Consider the following 21,657-nt stretch of genomic DNA (forward strand, 5'->3'; position numbering starts at 1 on the left):
GTTGACGCAGAGTTACGTCGCAACGTAAGCTGAAGCCTGGCTGAGGCAGTCCAGCCGGCGGCCATATTGGAATCTATGAAGTCGGCTTTACACTTTGGTTACTGAGCGTCTGTCGGTTTTGGGGAGTCTCTAAATTGCTACCCCGGAGTTGTACCCGAAGCGATTGCGCCTGGCCTCCCGCCCGAGACCCTGCCAAGCCCGGACGGCAAGTTGTCTCGTCTCTGTCGTGGAAGAAAATGAGTCCAACCGATGCTAAACGAGGGGCTAAGCGCAGGAAGAACAAGCGGGGCGGTGGCAGTAGCTGCAGTGCTGTCTGCAACACCAGCGGTGGCAAGGCCGGGGTCGCCTCGGCCCTGGGCTGTGCGGGAGCAGCAGCACCTGCCTCCGTCGTCAGCTTCCTGACACCCGGGAGCACCGGCAGCGGGACTATGGGCTCCATCACGGGCATTAACGGAGAGGTAAGGGAGCCACACTGCGGGGACCGGCGCTTGACAGAACGGGGGCGAGCAGCGCTATCAACGACACAAATCTGATCCAGGCCCGATACTGATGCGAAGGAGGCAGCTAGCTAACCAACCTGTGCAGCGTAGGGAGACATTAACTGGCTTAATTATCGCTAATGCCGGTGGCTACGCGTTGTGGAGCACCCCAGCCAGCTAGCCACCGCTAACGCTAGCTGTGTAGTTAAAGCGGCTCTACCATGTTATAACCAACTGCCGGAAACACACGCTAACGTAGCCCTGGCCCTGACTCCCCAACGTTAGCTCGAGCACAGATATCGCAGCCCAATCGATTGCAAAGTTTTAACACCGCGAAATATTATCCAGAGCCGATACCGCCCATGAAGGTTACCTCGGCCGAGCTACGATTACTCTCCGGGACCATTGGCTTCAGCACAGCTGGTCCACAAGCTGCTATTTCACAGATAAACACCGATGCTAACGAATGCTAACGCTCAAGAGTACCAACAACTGCAGCCCCATCGGGCCTCAGTGTGTTGTCACAAGCTGACCTTCCACTTGTGTGTTGTTTATTTATTTTGTGGGTAATAACTTAGTCATGTTGACCCGTAGATGAAGTCAACCTATCCGTAAACTGAGGTTACCCAAGTTATCTGAGCTGTACTCGTACAGGAGTGAAACGATTCTTCAGATCAACGGTTCAGCTCAGACATCGGTTTTTTTCTATCAACGGTTCGGTTCGTTTGTGTTGTTTGTCTGTTTTTTGATCTCACACCGTTGGCCTGAATGTTCCCGAGAGTTTGAAGCCTCTCACTAACCAGCTCTAGCTTAATGAAACCAGTTTAGCTTCCACCAAAGGCGAAACCATTAGGTCCTGATCGTACCAAAAGTGACATGTGACACAGATGAGGTGTAATATTTAGAAAAGCTGCCTCAACTTTAAACAGGATAATACTTTAGTGATTAACATTCATTTAAGTGTCAGTTTAATAGTACGAGTTATGTGACATTATCAATGGGAGCACACAGGAGGCACTTGCGTTAAATCGCAATACAAGATTGTCAACAAGTATCATGATATTAATCCAGTTTCAGAACCATTACAACCCCAGTATAAACCAAATAAGTTTGCACCAATACACAAGCTTGCATTGACACAATGGAATTAACACATGTCAATTCAGAAGGCATTTGTTTTGATTTTGAGTTCATACAAAAATCACAAATACTCCCTAAGGTTGTATAGTTGTGTGGCATTGAGGTGAAATATGTGTTCCTTATGTTTCTGTGTCAGATAACTGTGCTGCTTAACCATAAAAAAACACACGTGTATTTATATGTAGAAACATCCAGCTTCATTATAATATCAATATATATAGAATGTCTTGATCATGATAATTAATTGGATAAGAAAACACTATACTCAGGGAAATGCTGTACAATGTTCAAATGATGGATAGCTTGTCGTCACAGAGATCATTCCAAACTTTAAACTATAATGACAGTATACAGCTGATCAGCAACTGTCAACTTTAATTTAAAGTTTGGAATTTAAAAAATGTATTCAAATGATCCGCAAATCAAACAAACAAACCGTGAGACCTTTGACACAGTGCAAACCACCAGGGGCCAGTCAGAAAGTGTTCTGTTGTAATTTGGGTGAAGTGACATGTCATATGTCCAATAGTGAGTCATACTTACTTAATGCTTGCATATGAGTCTACCTGTTGTGTACTGTAGGAATTTACCGGCCCAACTCTTGCACATCAATCTTCTGCTTTCAATGTGCACGACACTCCCAAACAACAATGAAGCTCAAAACACATATGACTCCTTTTCACAGAGTAAGAAGTTTGCAACATGATGCCATAATAAGCCCACTCTCATGTCAATCAGCAGTAGATTTCCAACAAATTAATCTAAAGGGATGATTGACTCTCTTAGAATGTGCTAATATAACTTTTCATAACTTTAATCGATCAAGCACATAAGGGAAAGTTGTTACCTCGATGTAAACATTGAGTTGTTTTCATCTCTCAGGTCAACATGAACAACAGTGTTACACCGCAGTTTACAGAAGGACCAGTGAACGCTGACTTCTCCGGAGTCCTTCAGGTAAATTTATATTAGCTGTTTTAAAAGTTCACACAAGGCCACTGAAAAGTTTTTTCTTCCGAAGCTGTGACCGAATGTAATTAACGTACGGATGCCAAGAGTCTATACACAAACACTTAAGAAGAACAAGCACGCTACACAACTTAGTAATTTCCTTAAAATGTATTTCATTGCTTTTTATCACAGAATTTCAAACAGTCGTTATCTGAAATGACAGTTGTCACAAATATTAAGCAGATTCATTACTGAGGAGACTTTGCCCAATGAAAAGTTGTGTGTTCAGCAGCAGCAGGATGACAAGATGCTCCAACATTTGTGTTTGGACTACATATTTGGAAGATGATGGGCACCAGTTCCGTGGTATAGAAGTATAGTGACTGCCCGCCCTGCATGATCAATTGCAACACTCATTTTTTACCTACAGATGTGCGTAACACTGTTAATACAGTGATGATCACTCAGAGGCAGTGTTCTCTTTTGCATTCAGTCAAATTTCAACTGACTGTTATAAACTTAATCTTGAACATAAGAAAAAATGTATAAACAGAAAACCTGCCAGTCTTTTTGACAGTTCATACAAAGTATTCACAACTGAACATGCTCAAATATATTGTCCTGCTGTTTACGTGCAAGTAATCAATACACAAGTGTTCTTGTGTGGATTGCTTGTTCACAACAGGACTTAACACTAAGCTCACATGGTGAATCCAAGAATTCACCCCTCACTTGTTCAAAATATATCATGTGACTTTTAACCTTGGTTACCTTCTGTGCGGTTGTTATAATTTTAACCACTGCTTTTATGTTGATTATGAATTGCTCCAAATAGACCAGGCAGAAAACATTATAAATCGAAAGAAGACTTGAATGAAACATTGTCAGGTACTTGTTTTTAAATAAAGATTGGATGTTTTCTACCATCACACTCAACAAATCAAACCATGAACTATTTCAGCTCTTCTCCCTGCCCGACTTGTGTTTTTTACATTAGTAGTTTACTGATCGGGCTTTTTGCTGCAGCAATGATTCAGTCACAAAATACCCCTGCAGGAGGAGAGGGTGAAACCCACAGGAAACTGACACACTCGGATATCCCGCAAACTTAGTCTGTACCTGTAACATGTTACTGAAGTGGATTAAAGTCAAACCTCTTTTTACCAGGCACAAGCTGTCGATGTTAAATCGTTAATTAAAGCGTCTGGCTGCTTATTATTTGTTTGTGCCACCTTTTGTTCTCCTCACTGAGGGTCATGCATTAAATGAATGTTTCAGTGTATGAATGGACTGAAACAAGGTCGTTGGGCTTTTGTATCCAGACTGCAATGGGTTTCAAGTAATTGTGTTACTTGGCCTAATATATAATATATAGTATATACTGATCAGTCTGGCAACCATTGTCAAATTAAACTGAATTTGCATTAAAAAAGAAATGTGTGGACCATTTTCATATAGTGAGTTTTTTTTGTATTATATGCCTTTATCCGTAATCACAGAGTAACTATATGTAACGCTGAAGTGGCCGCTTATCTTACTATGTGTACTTATTTTTCTCCTTCCTTCTCCTGCTATTCCCCCCAAAGACCCCATTCACGTTCGGCTTGAACCAGCGAGCGCCCTACACGGCCGGCGACCGCTGCCTCTTGTGTCGATGTGAGCGCAAAGACGGTGCTGTGCCTTCCGAGGCAGGAATCTCAGGCCAGAACGGTACGGCACAGCCCACCAAGACGCCCAGTGCCCTCCAGCTGCCTTTGTGGGTGTGCTCCGACTGCAGGCGCACAGTTGAGAAGGAGGACCGGCACACTGCTCTGGAGCAGTCATTGGGGGTAAGTCACTGTGGTATAAAGCATTTAAACGCCTTAATTGATTGATTGTTGGCTTCGAAATAGGAAAATGTTTTGTGTCTGTGGTGAAGGGACTATAAGTCGTCTGGTTCTCTGTGCTGATGCCACATTATCTGGAGTTTAACTCTGTCTGCCAGCAGATGGTGTCAGTCTGGTGTTCGTTTGGCACCTCTGGTACTCCGCCAGAAAGGTCCAAACAGATGCAGCAGCTGTGGCTGTAAAAGGAATGTAAATGGACATCATCTCATTTAATCTTTGGACTTGGCTTCATGTTGAATTATGGCTCGATGATGGTATCTAGGTCAAATTGCAAACACAGTGGATCAAACACTATATACATCGAACACATACAGTACGATTTCATCGGATCTTCTACATTCCTTACTTTGTTTCCCTCTATTTGTACTTATTAGATTTCCTCTACACATAAGCACATGACTGTAAATACCCTCAGACCTGTGCCATAAGGTCCTCTGGGTAGTATGTCCTCATATAAAGAGCTTTTCTATGTTGCACACACTATGTGCACAGCTTGTGTCTCTGCTAGTAATTTATAAGGGGTAAGGTATTTCATATTCACATTTTTTGTTTTTTAAGTATAGCCTCTAAACCTTGCTCACCCGATAAATAGAAAAATTTTTGCCATGTCAGCATTAGCTCCTGGATTAATGTGCATTACTGCACATTTGCACAATTCCTAGTGAAATACTTAAAACCAGAAAAAGTAGCATTGTTTAATACAATGGTTGTTGTAAATGTTACACTCTTGAGCTGGTTCAGTTCCTATATATGAAGCTTTATATTAGGGATTGTCAGGTATGTGTGGGGCTTTAGTTTCCTCAGTGGTTAGTGTTTGTGGCTCGGCCGTTGAGCTTGGGTTTAGTTTCCTCCTTAATGTATCGTTTCAATGTATTGTTTCATTTCATCCTCATAACAGGGAGGGCACAATGCCGACACACAACATCATGGTCCTGTAGTAAACAAGGCCAAAGCACTGCGGGACTTTTACTATGAAGCAGCTGCAGAAAGTTGGCTCTAACAAACAGTTAGAACATTATTATAGCACAGACCCGGCCACTGAGCAGTGATTTGATCAGAATTCACTCAGGATTCATCAAGGTCAGTTAGTCAACGCTAACGCTGGTAATTCAAACTTAGAAACTGCTCTATGTGAAGATTCTGACAAATTTATAAGAGCTTTTGTTCCTGATGGTTATTTTCAGATATTTCAAGGAAGACAAGGATGAAAAGATGAAGCAATTTGTGAGAGTGTGTGTTCTTTCACATATGCTTTATTTTGGGCTTTCTGTAGTTTCTAGAGCTTTATGAATGTGCATTTCTGGACCCTCAATATTGGGGGTTAGTGATACAGATTTATTGATGTATCAATAAATCTGGCAGTAATCATTATGTCAATATCAAACATTTATGACAAGAAATCTAATTTAGTCTATTTTACAGTTAAAAAATAAATTACAACATAAACATAAATACACATCTTCTCTGCATTGTTTATTCTGTAGAATAAATAATTTATATGGACACGTACTAACAAACATAAACATGGATACTTGTGTGTGCTGATGTCTGTGAAAGGCTCATTGGCCAATTTGAACTAGCCAACCTAACAATCGGTCAGGCTGTAGGACTGTAGTCATTCCCTATGCATGCTCATCATATAACACGCTGTCGCAGCATTTGTATAAGTTTCCGTAAAGCTTTGCTCACTTGCATCTGGAGGAAACTGAAGATGGTTTTGTATCTCAGACTCCTTTTTTTCATATTTCACACAGAGTCAGGACTTCCTTTTGCACATGCCTGTGGGTAATGGAAACCTGGGCCAGGAGGCAGCCACAGGGGACAGACTGACCACTGCTGCGCCTACACTACCCATGCTCCCGGCCCCGAACCTCACCGCGCCGATGCCTGCTGACACCGTGTGCAGCTGTGAAGCCTGCAATGAGAGACGGTCAGTTATGATTGATTATCCCTGAACTAAATCTGAATCCAGGTTAGTACGTTTATTCTTAGACTGTGTCTCAATAGAATCTTTAAACATGAATATCTTGCATTTCAGGGAGATCTCTGCTGAGTCAGAGAGGGAGTCGCAGCAGCTGCAGAACCACTGGTCGGAGGTTCGCTACCTGGTGCGCTGCATCTACCGTCAGACAGGAACGTCCCTAGCAGATGACCATGACCAGCCCCTAGAGAGAGACAAGGACGGAATGAAGGAACTGGTGGACAGGTAAAACAACAAACACAGCTCTGCCTTTTTATAGCCTCACGTCTCTGTTTTAATGTATGTATCCACTAGGGGTAACTATTGCACTGCAACAGCCTTTTGGGGATTTTAAAACAGGCTGCTGTGAAACCAAACAATGGCCAGAAAGCACTGATGTCAACACACTGAAACTACTGCTGTCTTTGGTGTAATTGTCTCAAAGGTTAAAAGCCCCATATATTATTTTGTATTAAAACAATATGCTGGGCCATGCCATGACTCACTAAAGGAACAGTGTGAATTGTAGCTAAAAGAACCAAAGGGGGATTAAGGAGAGGAAACGTGAAAAGTTATTTTTACACTCCGCCAGTTTCAATTTCTAGTACTATTCAAAGACGTATTGTCCTATTTCTTTCCACCTGTAGACTCTGTGAGAAGGACCCCTACCAGCTATATCAACGATTGGAGCAGCAGGCTCGTGAATATGTCTTGGAAATGAAGGTGCGGCTACTGAAGCACCTCTCTGCAGGCTCCAAGACTGCGGGACAATCGGGGACTGTGGCTGCAGCCCAGGGTCCACCTCAGGCCCACCAGTTCATCTCCCTGCTGCTGGAGGAGTACAGTGCCCTCTGTCAAGCTGCGCGCACCATCAGCAGCTTCCTGCTCACCCTGGTCAGTCTGTTCTTTGGTGCAGCCAGAGATCTTGTGTTTGTTGTCCTGCAGGTGGCGCCAAAGAGCTCACATAACTATGTTTGAGATATCAGCATTTGTTACTGTTAATGTCTAAACTGTGACCTAAACCTTTTTTCCCTCAGGAGAACGAGCACCTCCAGAAATTCCAGGTGACATGGGAGCTGCACAACAAGCACCTTTTTGAGAATCTGGTGTTCTCTGAACCGATCTTGCACAGCAGTTTACCTGCACTGGTTGCACAGCTGAAGTAAGACAGAGTTTTTGTTTAAGGAAAATTACTGTGACTTAGACATTTATCATTAGAACGTCTTTGTTAAATACGCCCCCCTTTTTTCTAGACACGGCACAGCCTCCCACGATTCATACAATGAAGACATGTACAGGACCTTGTTAGACAGCTACCAGCAGCTACAGCAGCAAATGGCCTCTGTGGCTGCTGATTGGCAGGAGTGTGAGAAGAGGATTGATGACTATGTAGACGAACAGGTACACACATTCAAGTCGATGATAGATGGATTTTAAACTGACAGTAACGTCAGGTTCTTGATAAAGATGCAGCGATTAAAGGTGTGAGGTTGTGACCCTTCTGCAGCTGCTTTTTAAGGTGGAGGGGCAGAGTCTCACCAACCAAAGAACAGAGCCACACAAGTCCTTGATCAGCAAGAATGTAAGATTATAAACTTGAATCTAAGACGTCCTACCTCTTTCTATTTCTGATGCGTCAAAGTAAATTAATTTTATTATCTACCCATTTTCAGACTTTGAAGACGAAGCAGCGAATGCTGAAAGAAGACTGGGAGTTCTTTAAGCAGAGGAGATTTATAGAGGAACAGGTGAGGAATAAGAAGCCATCATTGATTATTTATACATATCTCTGCATCACAGCAGATATTGATTTCGTTCTCTTAATAGTTGCCCAACAGTAAGAAGTCCCCCAGCGCAGACAACAACTTCACAGACACTATGAGGATGCTCTCGTCTCGTCTGAGTATTCCAGACTGTCCAAACTGCAATTATCGAAGGAGGTGAGTTTCGAGGATTAGCTGTCATGTCATTATCTGTCCTGGGATCAACTTGCATCCAATGAAGTACATCACTGACTCAACTAGTGGCAACATTGAAGTAAGTAAGTGTTTCACAGAGCCAGGTGCTCTTTGCAGACTGTGGTTGAGTGAATTCAGCTATCCCTAAAATTACTCAAGGTCTAAACTGGACTCATAACAAAACCCTTGAGATATTTTTGCACATAGGATCTTCTTCTTGGGTTTCCTCTATCACTCTTGCCTCAGACTTTTAGTGATGCGTCTGAGTTTTCTTCTGTAATGAGAAACATAATGAAAGTTAAGAAAGAAAACTGATGCTGCCTTTACTAACAAGGGAGAGGAAGTAAATTATGTTCAGTTTGCGTCAAATGTTCACTTCCTTAAATCTTTCATCCCTCACCTGTGAGTTGTAAGGGAATTGACCCTGTTCTCAGAGTATATGTTCCTGTTTCCCCCAATGAATCAAGGTGAAATGAAATGAAATCAAGGTGTGCAATATCTGATTAGCTTTTTTAATTTATATTCAAATTGACCAACCTTTGACATATCAGGGACTGTTTGAATGAATGTTTCTCTGTATAATTTCTCAATTTATTGTATTGGCAAAATAATAACTAATCAATTCAATTTGTTGAATTCAAACTCGAAAGGTGCCGGTAAGCGCACACCTCTGCTAAGGCTTACGCCATCTCTCGCCATGTTAAAGAAAGTGGGGTGAAAAATCTAGGAACTGCCGTTAATCTGAATCCACAATCAGATTTTGTGTGTTGTTCTTTGGCTCATGCCCCACCCCTTTTTGAGTATTCTTGCTGATAGACAGACACATAACGGCAATGACAGCATAACCTTCTCGGTGGAGATAATGAATCACCATCATCCTCCCCGACCAACAGGTGCACGTGTGATGATTGTAGTCTCTCGCACATCCTGACATGTGGCATCATGGACTCTCCCATCGCTGAGGACCTCCACATCAAGCTGCCCCTGCCAGGGGAACCGCCCCAAGATTACATGGCAGAGGTTCACCCCCCCAGCCTCTCCTCCGGCAGCTCAGCATCAGGCTCCAACTCCAGTTCTCCCATCACCATCCAGCAACATCCACGGCTCATTCTGCCTGAAGGGGAGGCCAACACTTTGTGAGTCACGGTCCCAATCATTAAGGTTTTTTTTGGCACATGGTTGAGTAATCTCATAATGACATAGTGTTTCTGATAAACAACATTTAGCTTCTTTCACTTCCCCGAACCTCACTACTCATAACTCTCTGTTTTAGTATCAGTGATGATGACGAAGTGCCTCCATTGTCCAGTAAGTTTGGGGACATCTACCCGATGACTGGTTATGAGGGAAGCAGTGTCCTGACCGCTGCTGTGAACGGCCTCCACGGTGACATCAACAGAGAGGGGGGAAACGTGGCACTAAAGCCAGGGGTGAGTTCTGTATTCTGGTATGTGGCTTTAGATAAGATAAAAATATCCCCTGCTTCCCTTCCTGGATGATGAATGTGTGAGTTGCTGGTAGTTCAGGATTTGTTTTGTGTACTATTCACAAACTGTTTCCTAATTCATTCCTCTGTTGTTGTTCTTTTGCACGTTTTCCTCCCAGTCTCCTCACATTACCAGCAGTAGCAGTTCATCGGAGGGCGATGAGGAGGAAGCTGATGGTGATGTTGGGGGGGGACCCCCAGGGCAGCGGGAAGAGCTTTCCTCAGGAAAGACCACCAGTCCTCCACCTGCTTACAACCACCAACAGGTATTCACACACTTTCTTTGTCACAATTTCACAAGAACTTAGTGAATGAAGCTTTTGTATTTACGCAGGATGTGTTTTTGAGAGTTAAAACTTTCAGATAAGCTTGATATAACCATACATTATCACATCATCGCAAATGAACTGACGTAAAAGCCGACGCTGACATGTCTGTGAAAGGCTCATGTCGTATGATTCTACTGTTGAGTAGAGAAAGTCCTGATCAAATGTTTCCATAGAATTATAATTGTCTTAGTTAGCAAATTTTAGACAATTTGACTTAAGGGACTTTTAGCCTCTTCTGATAAATGGAAAATCAAATCAAATCCTGATATGTAAATTGGTGTTTACTGAACAGCCTAGAAGTGGAAAATGTCTTATAATTTAACATGTAATGGCATACCCACGCTCCATATTATACCACACTACATGTTGTGAATCTGTGTGACCGCTCTTAGGTAGAACAGGTCCAGCATGCCTGCGAGTGCCACGTATGCAATCAGGATCCCAACTCCTCCGCCCTGGGCCTTACCACATGTCTGCCCCCTAGTCGGCTCCACGCTGCTCCTCCCCCTGTTGTCGGACACCAGTTCTTCACAGACACCAAGACTCCCCCTGCGCACCCTGCCCTCCACCTCTACCCCCACATCCACGGCCACCTGCCCCTACACAATTTCTCCCGGCCCCTACTGCACCCCACACTCTACCCACCCAGTCCTCCTCTCACACACAACAAGGTGAGGATCGTTCTTGCGCCCATTCATCCATGAGCCTCATCCTTAATTATTTGATTGCCCTTTTACGTCTTGCACTGGAAGATTTTGTTACGGTTCCAGGAACAATACTACGCTAAGCTGCATCTAGTTTCACTTTGTGTCATAGTCATTTTTAGTATTTGCCACAAGGGGTCAGGCTAAGCCAAGTCTAAGATAAGTTCAAAATTATCTCAAAAGTGAATTGTACATCAGCTCTGTTCTTCTTATAAACCCAAGCTTTGTTTTATAACTACTGTCTTTTCTTTCTAAAGCCTCTGCCCCCAAACCCTACATCAAGCCACTCAGCGGCCAAGCAGCCAGCCTTCAGCCCATCACTCCAAGACCATGTCTACCAGAACTGTTTTGGCGGTGCGGGTGGAACGGGTGACTGGAACAGCTCGCTGCAGTGCCTCTCGCTCAAGTTTGAGAACCTGTGGGATGCTGCTGTGATGAAAAGCTGGAATCCATCCGTGCTGTTGCCCGAGTCGCTGCCAGGTGAGCCACTCGAATCCACTTATGCCACTTTCAGACGTGCACTACGGACATTTTCTGGATCACTTCTAGAAGGGGAAAACACAAGTGTATGAGTCACTTGCTCTGGACCTTTTCTGAGAATTTTCCTGCCAATCCCCTTGTAAAATGTGAGTGAGACCATTTGAGAGTGCAGCATGAAAATGTCAGGAAAGTTCAGCGAGCCAGTGCTCCTGTTGATGACGCTGGCGATAGATGCAGAACTGGGGGAAAAAAACAAAGCATCCAAATATCTCAGGGATGAAATGGAGGTGTCAAACATTTAGAAGATGCCAAAGAAAGTTTATATGTCACATCCTGCCTTCTGCATTCTCCCCTCTCCTGAATATTCTGGACAATTTCCTGTTGCTGTGATCGTGTCTGAATGGGACAATCACAGTTCCACAACATGCCTCACATTTATTATTAATCAACAGGTGACATGCTTGGAACGCCCCTCGCTGACGTCCCCCTCCCTCCAACGTCATCCATTGGCTCCCAGGGAGAGCACCCCTCACTACCCATCCCTCTACCTCCTTCCTCGTCATCATCTTTGTCATCATCGTCATCATCGTCGTCGTCATCCTGCTCCTCTTCAGAAGCCAAAGAGCAGAAGAAGAGCGGCGCCAAGAAGAAGTGTCTCTACAATTTCCAGGATGCCTTCATGGAGACCAACCGAGTAGTGATGGCCACCTCCGCCTCTATGTCTTCTGTGTCCTGCACTGCCACCACTGTCCAGTCAAGTAATAACCTATCCATCCACCTAGCATCTAAAAGACCCAACTCTTTAGGTAATATAGGAGGGTAGGACCAGTGCTTAGGTTTATAAAGATGACTGGGCTTTTATTGATCAACTAAATCAGAGGTGTGACATCCATTGTTGAGCCCATACAGGAAAACGTTATGCAAAGTGAGTTGTTAGTTTGATTTTTCACTTTGCCTGGGAGGATGACAGGACTTTGCTTGTTATTCATTAACAGTCTCTTGCAGACTTCAGCAGGATAATCATTCAATGTTCTGGGTTGGAAACTTTTAAGTATTTCTTTTTACCATACTCGTAGTTTATAAATTTATAAAACGTGGGAGGGAAGTATGATGCCAATTGCCAAGGCCGTGATAGCAGCTACACTTGTGTGGCTTAGAAAATTAACTTCACTTATTGGGCCATTGTTTAATTATTTTCTTTCTTTTCTTTTTTTTTTTGACCTACAGTGTCTAAACAGAAATCAATTTCAGTTTGACTTCACAAATTGGTCTCATTCAGTTCATCTTTGTCTCCTCCAGATGATGTATTTCATAATCTAGGTAAAGAGGACCACAGGCAGCCGGCTGCAGTCTCCCCAAGAAACGGCTCGACGGGATTGACCTCCCTCCCTCCACTCTCGGGTCCCACCCTTCCCCCAGCACCCACGCATCTCCCCACAATGGCATCACAGCCCTTTCCAAAGATGGCGGCTCCGGCTCCAGACTTTGTAGAAGCCCACCAGGGCTTGTGTCTCCCGCCTGCAGAGCCTCCAGCTTCCTTAACAGATGGTCCTGTCAGTGCCCCGCCCAGTGTCTGCAGGTAAGACGCTAATGAATGCTGATAGGTGGGAGCAGTGAATTTGTGGTTTCATATGAAAAAAGTATCTTTTGGCCCCGTTTTAAAATGTGATTCTTTTCAGTGATCCTGACTGTGAGGGCCATCGCTGTGAGGGGAACGGGGCATACGAGCACCAGCCGTATGATGGAGAGGAGAGTCAAGACGAGGACAGCTGTTCAGAGCACAGCTCCTCCACCTCTACGTCCACCAACCAGAAAGAAGGAAAGTACTGTGACTGCTGCTACTGCGAGTTCTTCGGGCATGGCGGGGTAAGACATAAGAAACAGATTTCCATTCTGCGTTCTTGAAATAGACATTTAGTGAATTATGGTTTATTAGCTTAAAGCTGTTTTTTGATTGTTTTCTTACTGCTCACATCTCCCTCTGTTTTTATCGCAGCCCCCAGCTGCTCCTACCAGTCGAAACTATGCAGAAATGAGGGAGAAGCTGCGCTTACGCCTGACAAAACGTAAGGAGGAGCAGCCGAAACGAGAGGAGCAGCCGCCAGTGATAGAACGAGATGGAGGGGTAGAGGACCACAGGCGGGTTGAGGACCTGTTACAGTTCATCAACAGTGCCGACAATAAACCTGCCTCCAGTTCTAAGGCAGCGAAACGGGCCAGGCATAAACAAAAGAAGGTGAACGTCCCACTTCATTTGGAAATATCAAAATTTAAATGACCAAAGTGCTGGTTATCATGCAAGTGTCCTTTTGTCCAAACTAAGGATTTTGGTGTTAAAGTGTGTCTCTTTGTTTCAGATGGAGGAGAAAGCTCGTCTGGAAATAGAGGCCCGTGAAAGGGAGGAGCAGCTTCTGTTGGAGGAGCAGCAACGGCGACAGCGGCAGGAAGAGGAAGAGGCGGCGCTTCAAAAGGAGCTGCTCCGGCTGCAGGAGCTGCAGCAACATCGTGCTGCCAAGAAGAAAAAGAAAGAGAAAGCAAAGGAAAACACTGCACCCCCTCAAAATAACCCACAGCCCCTCAAACAGACAGCTCAGAACGTCCTAGATAATCTTCACAACGGAAAGTCGCACCTGCTTCAAACCCTCATCCACCTCCCGCACCAGAGGGAGCCCAGATTTGAACCTGTAACCCAGTCCAACACACAGCACAGCCCGAAACGCACCAGCGACAAGGCTTTCTCCGCTGAGGCCAACACTCCAGCTACCCTGCTCAATGGCACTTCAACCTCTCACCTTGAGGTCAACTGCAGGGTCAAGGCCAAACAGTCTGCTAAGGTGGCCGCCTGCGAGGCTGCAGTAAAGAAAGCAGCAGAGTTGGCCAAGTGCACGGTTGTAACAACAAAGCTAATGAACGGCACCGCCCCCCCCACTACAACAGACACCAAAGCAACACAGATCAGACCTGCTGAGGCTCTGGCTCCGCTCCCAACCACTGAACCACGGAGGGAGGACAGGAGTCACAACAGAAGTGCGTGTGGAAAAAGGCAGCAGCAGCCACATCACCCCCCACACCCCCTGACCCAACTAAAGGAAGACAGGAGAAGTCCACCTGTGTCAAACCCCTCACCGTCCCCCCCTCCAGCCCCCCAGCCTGAGCCGATGCAGCAGAACGGCAAACCTCCCTGTGCAGAGTCTCCGCAGACCAAAGCCAAGGCCAAGAAGAACAAGAAGAAGAAGGGGGACAAGACGAGCAGCTCAATAGGTTGGTGTTCCCAGTGTTCCCAGTTAGATTTTGAAGATTCAGGAGTGTGTCAACCTTAAAATAGCAAACAGTAGTTTTGTCATAGAGGAAAACTTGCATGTACACATTGAAGGCTTCAGTGGAAGCGTGGCTCATTCACTTTGAATGGATTGACGTCATGTGTTGCCCAACTGCATGGTGGTTCTGACGCTTCATTTAGTTTGCACTGTGTGTGGAAGAAGTGCAGGCATCAGCCAATCAATTTGTGTTTAAGAAAACATTCAGGTGCAGGCACTAGCCAAACGAAATCCAAACACAGCTCCTGCCGGACGTCAAACATCAAACTGACAGAGAGAGTTGACAGAGGCAGTCAGTGAACCTGGCATGGACAACTAGCAAGTGACGTTAGCATTAAAGCTAGCTATGTTGTGTAGGCTGAGCGTGACACTGATTGATTGTTGCCGTTAAGATCAGACACGTTCACTTTTAAGGGTTAGGGTTAGGAAAGCATGTCTATACGACTGTGCTTCGTTTATCTCACTTTCCTGCTGGAACACCATAAACCTCATACGTGACATGATACCTGAGGGAAAGTGGAACTGGTCTGGAGAGATCTTTGACCAGGAACAGCCTGACTTTGACTGCATCACATTTTCTATGTCCTCACTCTGACAGCGTCATCAGAAAATGGGTGCAAGGGGCAGATTGCATTGCCCGTTTACTGTCACAGCTTTTCTTAGGAAGCAACAGAGGTCACGTTCAGTAGAATTACTTTGTCACGTACTGGTGGTGGATTGGTCTAATAGGGACCATAGTTCCTTTCAGAGATGGTTTTCATTATAGACTTACGAAATATGATCTGCTTTCAGATGACGTATTCTTGCCCAAAGACATTGACCTGGATAGCACTGAAATGGACGAAACCGAGAGGGAAGTGGAATATTTCAAAAGGTGAGGGTACTAAAGTCGACAACTTTTCCTAATACTCACAGGATGCGTGTGAAATCTTTTCTCTTGGCGTCTATCTTAACGGAACCTTGTGGAGTATGTGACCACAGGTGGCGCTGTTGTAACAAGTCCCTGTTATGTTTTTATGTTACTCAAAAAATGGACAAGCATCAGAAGACTTTTCCTTTGTTTTACACTCCTCTACTGACATCTGCCATCACAGGATTCAAATCTGCTCTCCTTCCCTAAATATAAATCTCATTGGGAAATAAATGAATTGATTATATCACTTATATATTAGTAGAACACACAAAAGGCCCTCTGTGAAAAAGAGCTGTGTTGATTTACATGAATTTCACGTGGTAACTTATTATTTAAAGGTGAAGTTGTGTGCCAGCATCTAAAATCAAAATGTTTTCTTTCTCCCCAGGTTTTGCTTGGATTCTGCTCGACAGACCCGTCAGCGAGTTTCCATCAACTGGTCAAACTTTAGTTTGAAGAAAGCCGCGTATGCTGCACATTGAGGGTGTCAGTGGGGACAGAATCAGTACCTTAACGGCTATACCGACCCTCACGCTCCCCACCTATCCCTTTACCTCCACCACAGCTGTTGTCCTCCCAGAACTTCTCTCTTGCTGTGCCCAAAATCACACCCACGCTGCCTTGCTTTGTTCTTGTCACTGTGTGGTTCCAACACAGGCCCATCCGGACTGATCCCCCCGCAGAACTTAAAACGAAAAATGAAAACGACACAAAAAGAATCACAAAAATGCTACTTTACATCCGGTTAATTTTCCTTGCGTGCTTGTGTGCTTTTAGCCTGAGTTGGGCATTTCTCTTGACTGGAAAAAAGCCACGGTCTGAATTTATTTTCTTATACTGGCCTCACTGTAGTCAAAAGATGCTTAATATGTCTGGCTGGATTCCTTCCAAAAAAAAGAGACAATGGAAACAATGGAGAAAAAAAAGAGAAATGTAAAGAATTAAAAGCTGTATTTGAGATATTGTGGCTTACTACCCCATCGCTTCCCCCGTTCCGAGCACGGCATCTCATCCACATGATTGACAAGGGAATGGGCTTGGTCAGCTGGTCTCCACTCCCTCATCCCCTCCACCACCACCACCTACACCCTATTTCACAGAGAGGAGGAAGGCGTAATACTTGACAATGTTCTTTTTGGGTTTTTAAGTTCTGTTTAACAAACTGTTGAGTAAAAGTGTACAAGTTACAGTTTTTGTTTTCTTGATTTTTGACCTGTAGCCAGCTTGTATCAGAATACTTTCAGAATGAAATTGAAAAAGAACAATACTCACACTATCAATCTGTTATAGAGTGTATATTGTATTAACACTGAAGCCAAACTGGCTACTTTTAACATATTGTTAAGTAATATTAAATCGTGTCTTTCTTTTTTGAAAGATGGAATACAGTAGTATGGCAGGATCATGTGTCTTGTGTCAAACCTCATTTCCTACACGCAGCAGAAAACAAAGAAACACTAACTTAAAACCACACAGACCTAGTCTGACCTTTTGGGGGGAAATATTTTGATTTCAAATTCAATATCTGTGCATGAAAAGAACATGGAGTAAGTTGCTAGTTAGCTTAGCACCATGGCCGTATTTACCTCCTAGAGAGTCCCAGTGGCAATGATTTTTTTGTTGGGCACCCATTGACCCCCCCCCCCCCCCCACACACACACACACACGTCAGTTTAATATTTTTTCCAAGGAACCAAATATGACTAAATAAGTAAATCATCAGAATATTGACACTATATTGGTATTTATTAATCATTCTTTTTTTACACAAACATGCACCTTCTCTTATGTGAATATTTGTTATCTGTGACAGTAACTCCACCTCTTTGGGTTTTTCGACTCTTGGTCAAACAACTCAGATCATTTGATTATGTTCAGTTGAGCTTCGGGGAATAATGTGTTTTTCCACTATTTCCACACTACTTGATATTTTATTAACTGAGCAGCGATGATGATTAATTTATATTGTAGGACCTGATTGCAGCCTCACTATTAGTGATGGAACATAACTAGCTTGCCCTAGTTTTCTGTGTGATATTAATGGACACTTAGCAAAAAAATACGAAAACCCGTTAGGAGTTGATTGGCTACTGTCAATTTCCTTTTCCTTCAAATCAAATTATGTCCACCAAATGATAGGAAATGACCCAGGGGCTTTTTGGCCTGGTCAGAGTCTTTGGGCCCTTGATCGCTTCCTGTCCTATGTGGTTGATAATTCAGCTCAATGATCAGAAACCGGTGGGAACATGTCCCACTGAAAAAAAATAAGGAAATGATAAATTAACCCCACAACACACACACGAAAAAGTTTTTCTCGATGGATTGAACAGAGGATTTGACCATTTGACAGTTGTGCAGAACCAGGCTAGTTGACTCACTGTTCCCAACCTTTGTGCCGACTTTAACAGGCATATAAATTGCCCGTGCTATCAATCTTTTCATCTGGCTAACTTGGAAAGCACGTGAATACGCTTATTCCGCGAAAGTCTTGACAAGTGAGCAATTCATTTAAATCCTGTTGCTCTGGTAAGTTTCACGTACTGTTTGCACGAAGGCAGGAATTTTACCCTTTGTTGTCTGCGGCTACACAAGGTGAGTCACACCCTCAGATGTGCGTGTTCCTTTTGGAAAACCCACTAATTGACAGTTACTATCGATGAAGTGTGTATGTAGATCCTGAGGTTCAGTTTCAGTCGTGGAGTATGTTAAACATGAGAAGGGGGGCAGCTGCTTCATCTGCCGTTTACCTGTAGCACAGTTCATTTTTTTAATTTTTTTGCACACGAAATCGAGGCAGTTATGAAATCAAGTACATTCCCTCTGGGTGCAGCGAATGAGAAATGAGGTCAGCTTATCTCGATGTAGATGAGTTAATACATACCCCCCCTCACTGTGTACATCAGCTGAGGTGACTGTTGAATGTTTTTCCACCAGTTTATTTTAGTAAAAAAGAAGCATATGACATTTAAAAATAACTTAAGGTAAGTTATTAATCACTGTTGAGCCAAACTTTCAGATTTATACTCAAGTTAGTAGGTAAAGGTGTCATGGTTGAATTCTGAAGAACTAATCTTGAATTTAAAATAGTTTATCTGTGATCTATTAATTTTACATCTATCCTCACAAAGACATTAAGAGATGTCCAACATTTCAAGATATGAAATATTCCCAATTTTCATTCTTACTTAATAGACGAAAACTGGATGGAAGTTTTTAAACAGCTCTCGATTTAAAAAAAAGTTCAAATTTTGTAATTACATTTACAGTCAAATGGATAAAAGTGAAGAGGAAGTGAGTAACAGGAAAGTTCTTCTCAGTGATCGCTTCCTCTTCACTTTTCCAGGAGACTTTTTTTTTTCAAATGAAGGGATTTCACGTCCAAAATTTACCAAACTTTACAAATTTGATGAATGGGTGAACTTTGCCTGTGTTAAGAAAAACACAAAAGGTTATGGTTAGTGAGAGCCGCCAAGAGCAGATATGACTCATAAATAATTTCAGGTTTGAATGATAGTCGGGCTGCTCGCTCTCAGTCACCGGTGATGTAAGATCGGATCTGCCACATTTAAGCAAATGCCCCACTAAGCTACGCAAATGAGGACAAGTCAAAATCACCGAAGAATTAAAAGGTCGTTTGTGCGCCGTGATCTAAATAAAACAAAAGCATGGCACAGATTTAAATGGAGAAAGATAAAAGACACTTAACGTCAACTCAACTCTTTCCCCCTAAGCGTACTTAAACATCAGCCTGCGAAGAAGTTCCCTAAAAAAATCCCTTTGTGTGTGTATACGTTCAGACAGAGATCCTTGTTTTGAGTTGTGCTGTAAAAACGTCCCTGGCTGATGAGTAAAAACACAATGGTGCACTCAGAGCAGCCTTGTAGCTTGTAATCAGAACGCTGATCTTTTCACTGTCGACTGCCTGCAGCACTTCAGGATCACATACATCTCCTAGGATGGAATCTCCCCCCTCTTCTTTCCTGGCTGCAATCCCCCGCTGTGCTGTTTTTGATCGCTGAAATCTTGGACTTCCTCACAGAGAAGACTTAAAAAAATAAATAATAAGTCAGCATTAATACCAACTATCACAACCAACACACACGGATCTGCCCGAGTCGACAGCACTCCGTTTGCATATGAGCTTGTCTGCTTTTTTTTGGGAATTCCCTCGTGAAGGCGGGAATTTCCCGTTCTTGTAGGATATACACAAGATTAAAGGCAGTGTTTATCCATTCTGTGTTTGTCTGGATAAGTGTCAGGCTGAAGTTTTTCCCTCTGTGTTAAAGTATATACGACTGCGACTTCAGTACATCCTGATGCTTTGAAACCTCTTTGCAACAGGAACTGCTCCACCACTGTCACCTGATTTTTCTAATTTATTCTCCGTCTCTTAAACAAAGTTCTCAGACACTCAGGTGGGGACTTGTGACCTATTTTTTTTTCCACCCTCAGATTGGTGGGTAGAGTTCAGTCACTTAGACCCTTTTGTAAATGCGTAGGTGTGCGCCGGGGGAGAATCCCTGACAGATAGATCACAGCCTTTTCTCGAGGCCCCTGTGTTCTTCTGCCAATGTGCATGTGGTTGACTTAGAGACAAGATACTCAAGTTTCCCCTCAGAGCCAAAATTAAACTTGCTCATTTGTGGCCTCGTGAATTACAGAAAGGCTGGTGTGTGTTCGGGTAAATGAAATAAAGTGTTTGAAACTAATTCGGCCACAAACATCTTCCCGAGCTAACTAATGTGTGTTATCACCGTAGAGAGAGGTAATCATGGGATGACGCCACGTGTCACTGAAAACTCGGGAACGTGAACAAGGTACAAACTTTTTTATTTTGATATGTGAAGTTTTCATTTCCCCCCACTTCTTATTTGCAACCATCACAGAGTTGGATGAGAAGATTGTCGGTAGCCTATCATAAATTTGAAGCTAGCTAGCAGTTGAGTTAGCTTATCATGGAAACAGAAAGTTAACCAGCTAGCCTAGCTTAGCGCTGTAGTTCCAAAGTCCTCCTATAGGCTTTACACGTTTATCCATGAACCGTAAAGATGTTAGCTTGATTGATTCTTAACATTGGACAGAGCTAAACAAATGATTGCTATCTTCCTTACCACAGACTTCTGTCGAGTTCCATTAAAATAACAGTTCATAAGCATTTCACGCATACTAACCCACACGTCCACAGATTAACTGGACAGCACTATGTGTACGACACATTTAGTTAACAGCAGTGCTAATAAGAAGTAAAATTACTACTTTAACTACTGATGATACACTGAACGGCCATCTTGGATTTAAAAGTCGGGGGTGGGGAGGTTCCTCAGACCTTCCGATGGAGTCATGCCCGGCTGGTGCTAAGTTTAGCTAACAGAATGCTTAGTGTCTTTATCAAACAGACGAATAGTATCAATCTGATTTGCATATTTCTCCAAAATATCAAAATTGCATTTCAATCAGCTTGATTTCATTTTAACTGAGAATATAGAATTTGGTTTATATGGTATTTCAAGCAAGTCATGCAACTCAATGCTCAGTAGGAGCTACTTTTACTCTTTTAATTCATACCTGCTCCTTTTAAAGTTATATAGTCTGACTTTAAACACGGTGCTCTGTGATCTGAGAACAATGCATCTGAAGGTGTGCATGTTCCCCCGCACGCAGAAACAACCACTATTGTTAGGCTGCAACTTTTATATGCACGGCAACTGCCTACTTCCTTTTTGAGCAGGGGATGTCCAGCTTCCTGTGCTTACTACACCAAACCCCATGACAACTGATTCACCCAGCACGGCTGCGTGTGTCAAAATGATACTTCATAACCACGGAGTGCAGAGTTTTGTTTATAGTCAGTGTCTTGTTTGTGAGGCAGTTGTTGAGGGTTGTGTATATAAAATGTTGGATGTAACTCGAACTACCGCGCCCCTGCAGTGTTTGCTTCAGCCACACAACAGCTGGGAATCTGGCTGTCACAGTACAGCGTGCCCATTCAGGCAACGCTGGGAAGGGGTTTTCCACCATGCACACACACGTGACACAGATAGACGCACAATAAAA

The 21,657-nt window shown here is 43.5% G+C and overlaps 1 protein-coding gene across 4 annotated transcripts; it reads left to right on the forward strand.

Annotated features, from left to right (window-relative positions):
* The first annotated feature begins 66 nt into the window (after positions 1-66).
* Positions 67-17,005, forward strand: fam193a (family with sequence similarity 193 member A). 4 transcript variants are annotated; one of them, XM_062388808.1, is made up of 23 exons: positions 67-458; positions 2,502-2,576; positions 4,157-4,399; positions 6,211-6,386; positions 6,495-6,662; positions 7,064-7,310; positions 7,454-7,578; positions 7,670-7,817; positions 7,924-7,998; positions 8,090-8,164; positions 8,244-8,356; positions 9,268-9,510; positions 9,648-9,804; positions 9,980-10,126; positions 10,582-10,860; positions 11,151-11,373; positions 11,826-12,179; positions 12,673-12,952; positions 13,053-13,239; positions 13,370-13,609; positions 13,731-14,634; positions 15,483-15,564; positions 15,992-17,005. In XM_062388808.1, the coding sequence occupies exons 1-23, from the start codon at positions 237-239 to the stop codon at positions 16,083-16,085; spliced, it is 4,857 nt and encodes a 1,618-aa protein (XP_062244792.1). In that variant the 5' UTR covers positions 67-236; the 3' UTR covers positions 16,086-17,005. The 4 variants fall into 4 exon arrangements, with proteins under 4 accessions (XP_062244792.1, XP_062244794.1, XP_062244793.1 ...); XM_062388810.1 differs by having other exon boundaries at positions 11,826-12,131; XM_062388809.1 differs by having other exon boundaries at positions 7,936-7,998.
* Positions 17,006-21,657: the final 4,652 nt, after the last annotated feature.

The sequence above is a fragment of the Platichthys flesus genome, chromosome 5 (assembly GCF_949316205.1).
Source record: "Platichthys flesus chromosome 5, fPlaFle2.1, whole genome shotgun sequence".
Taxonomy (NCBI): domain Eukaryota; kingdom Metazoa; phylum Chordata; class Actinopteri; order Pleuronectiformes; family Pleuronectidae; genus Platichthys; species Platichthys flesus.

Coding starts and splice junctions, on each gene's coding strand:
- fam193a (XM_062388808.1), top strand. CDS start 237: ATGAGTCCAACCGATGCTAAACGAGGGGCTAAGCGCAGGAAGAACAAG. Junction 13,610..13,730: donor CCAGGCATAAACAAAAGAAG/GTGAACGTCCCA, acceptor TCTTTGTTTCAG/ATGGAGGAGAAAGCTCGTCT. Junction 15,565..15,991: donor GAAGTGGAATATTTCAAAAG/GTGAGGGTACTA, acceptor CTTTCTCCCCAG/GTTTTGCTTGGATTCTGCTC.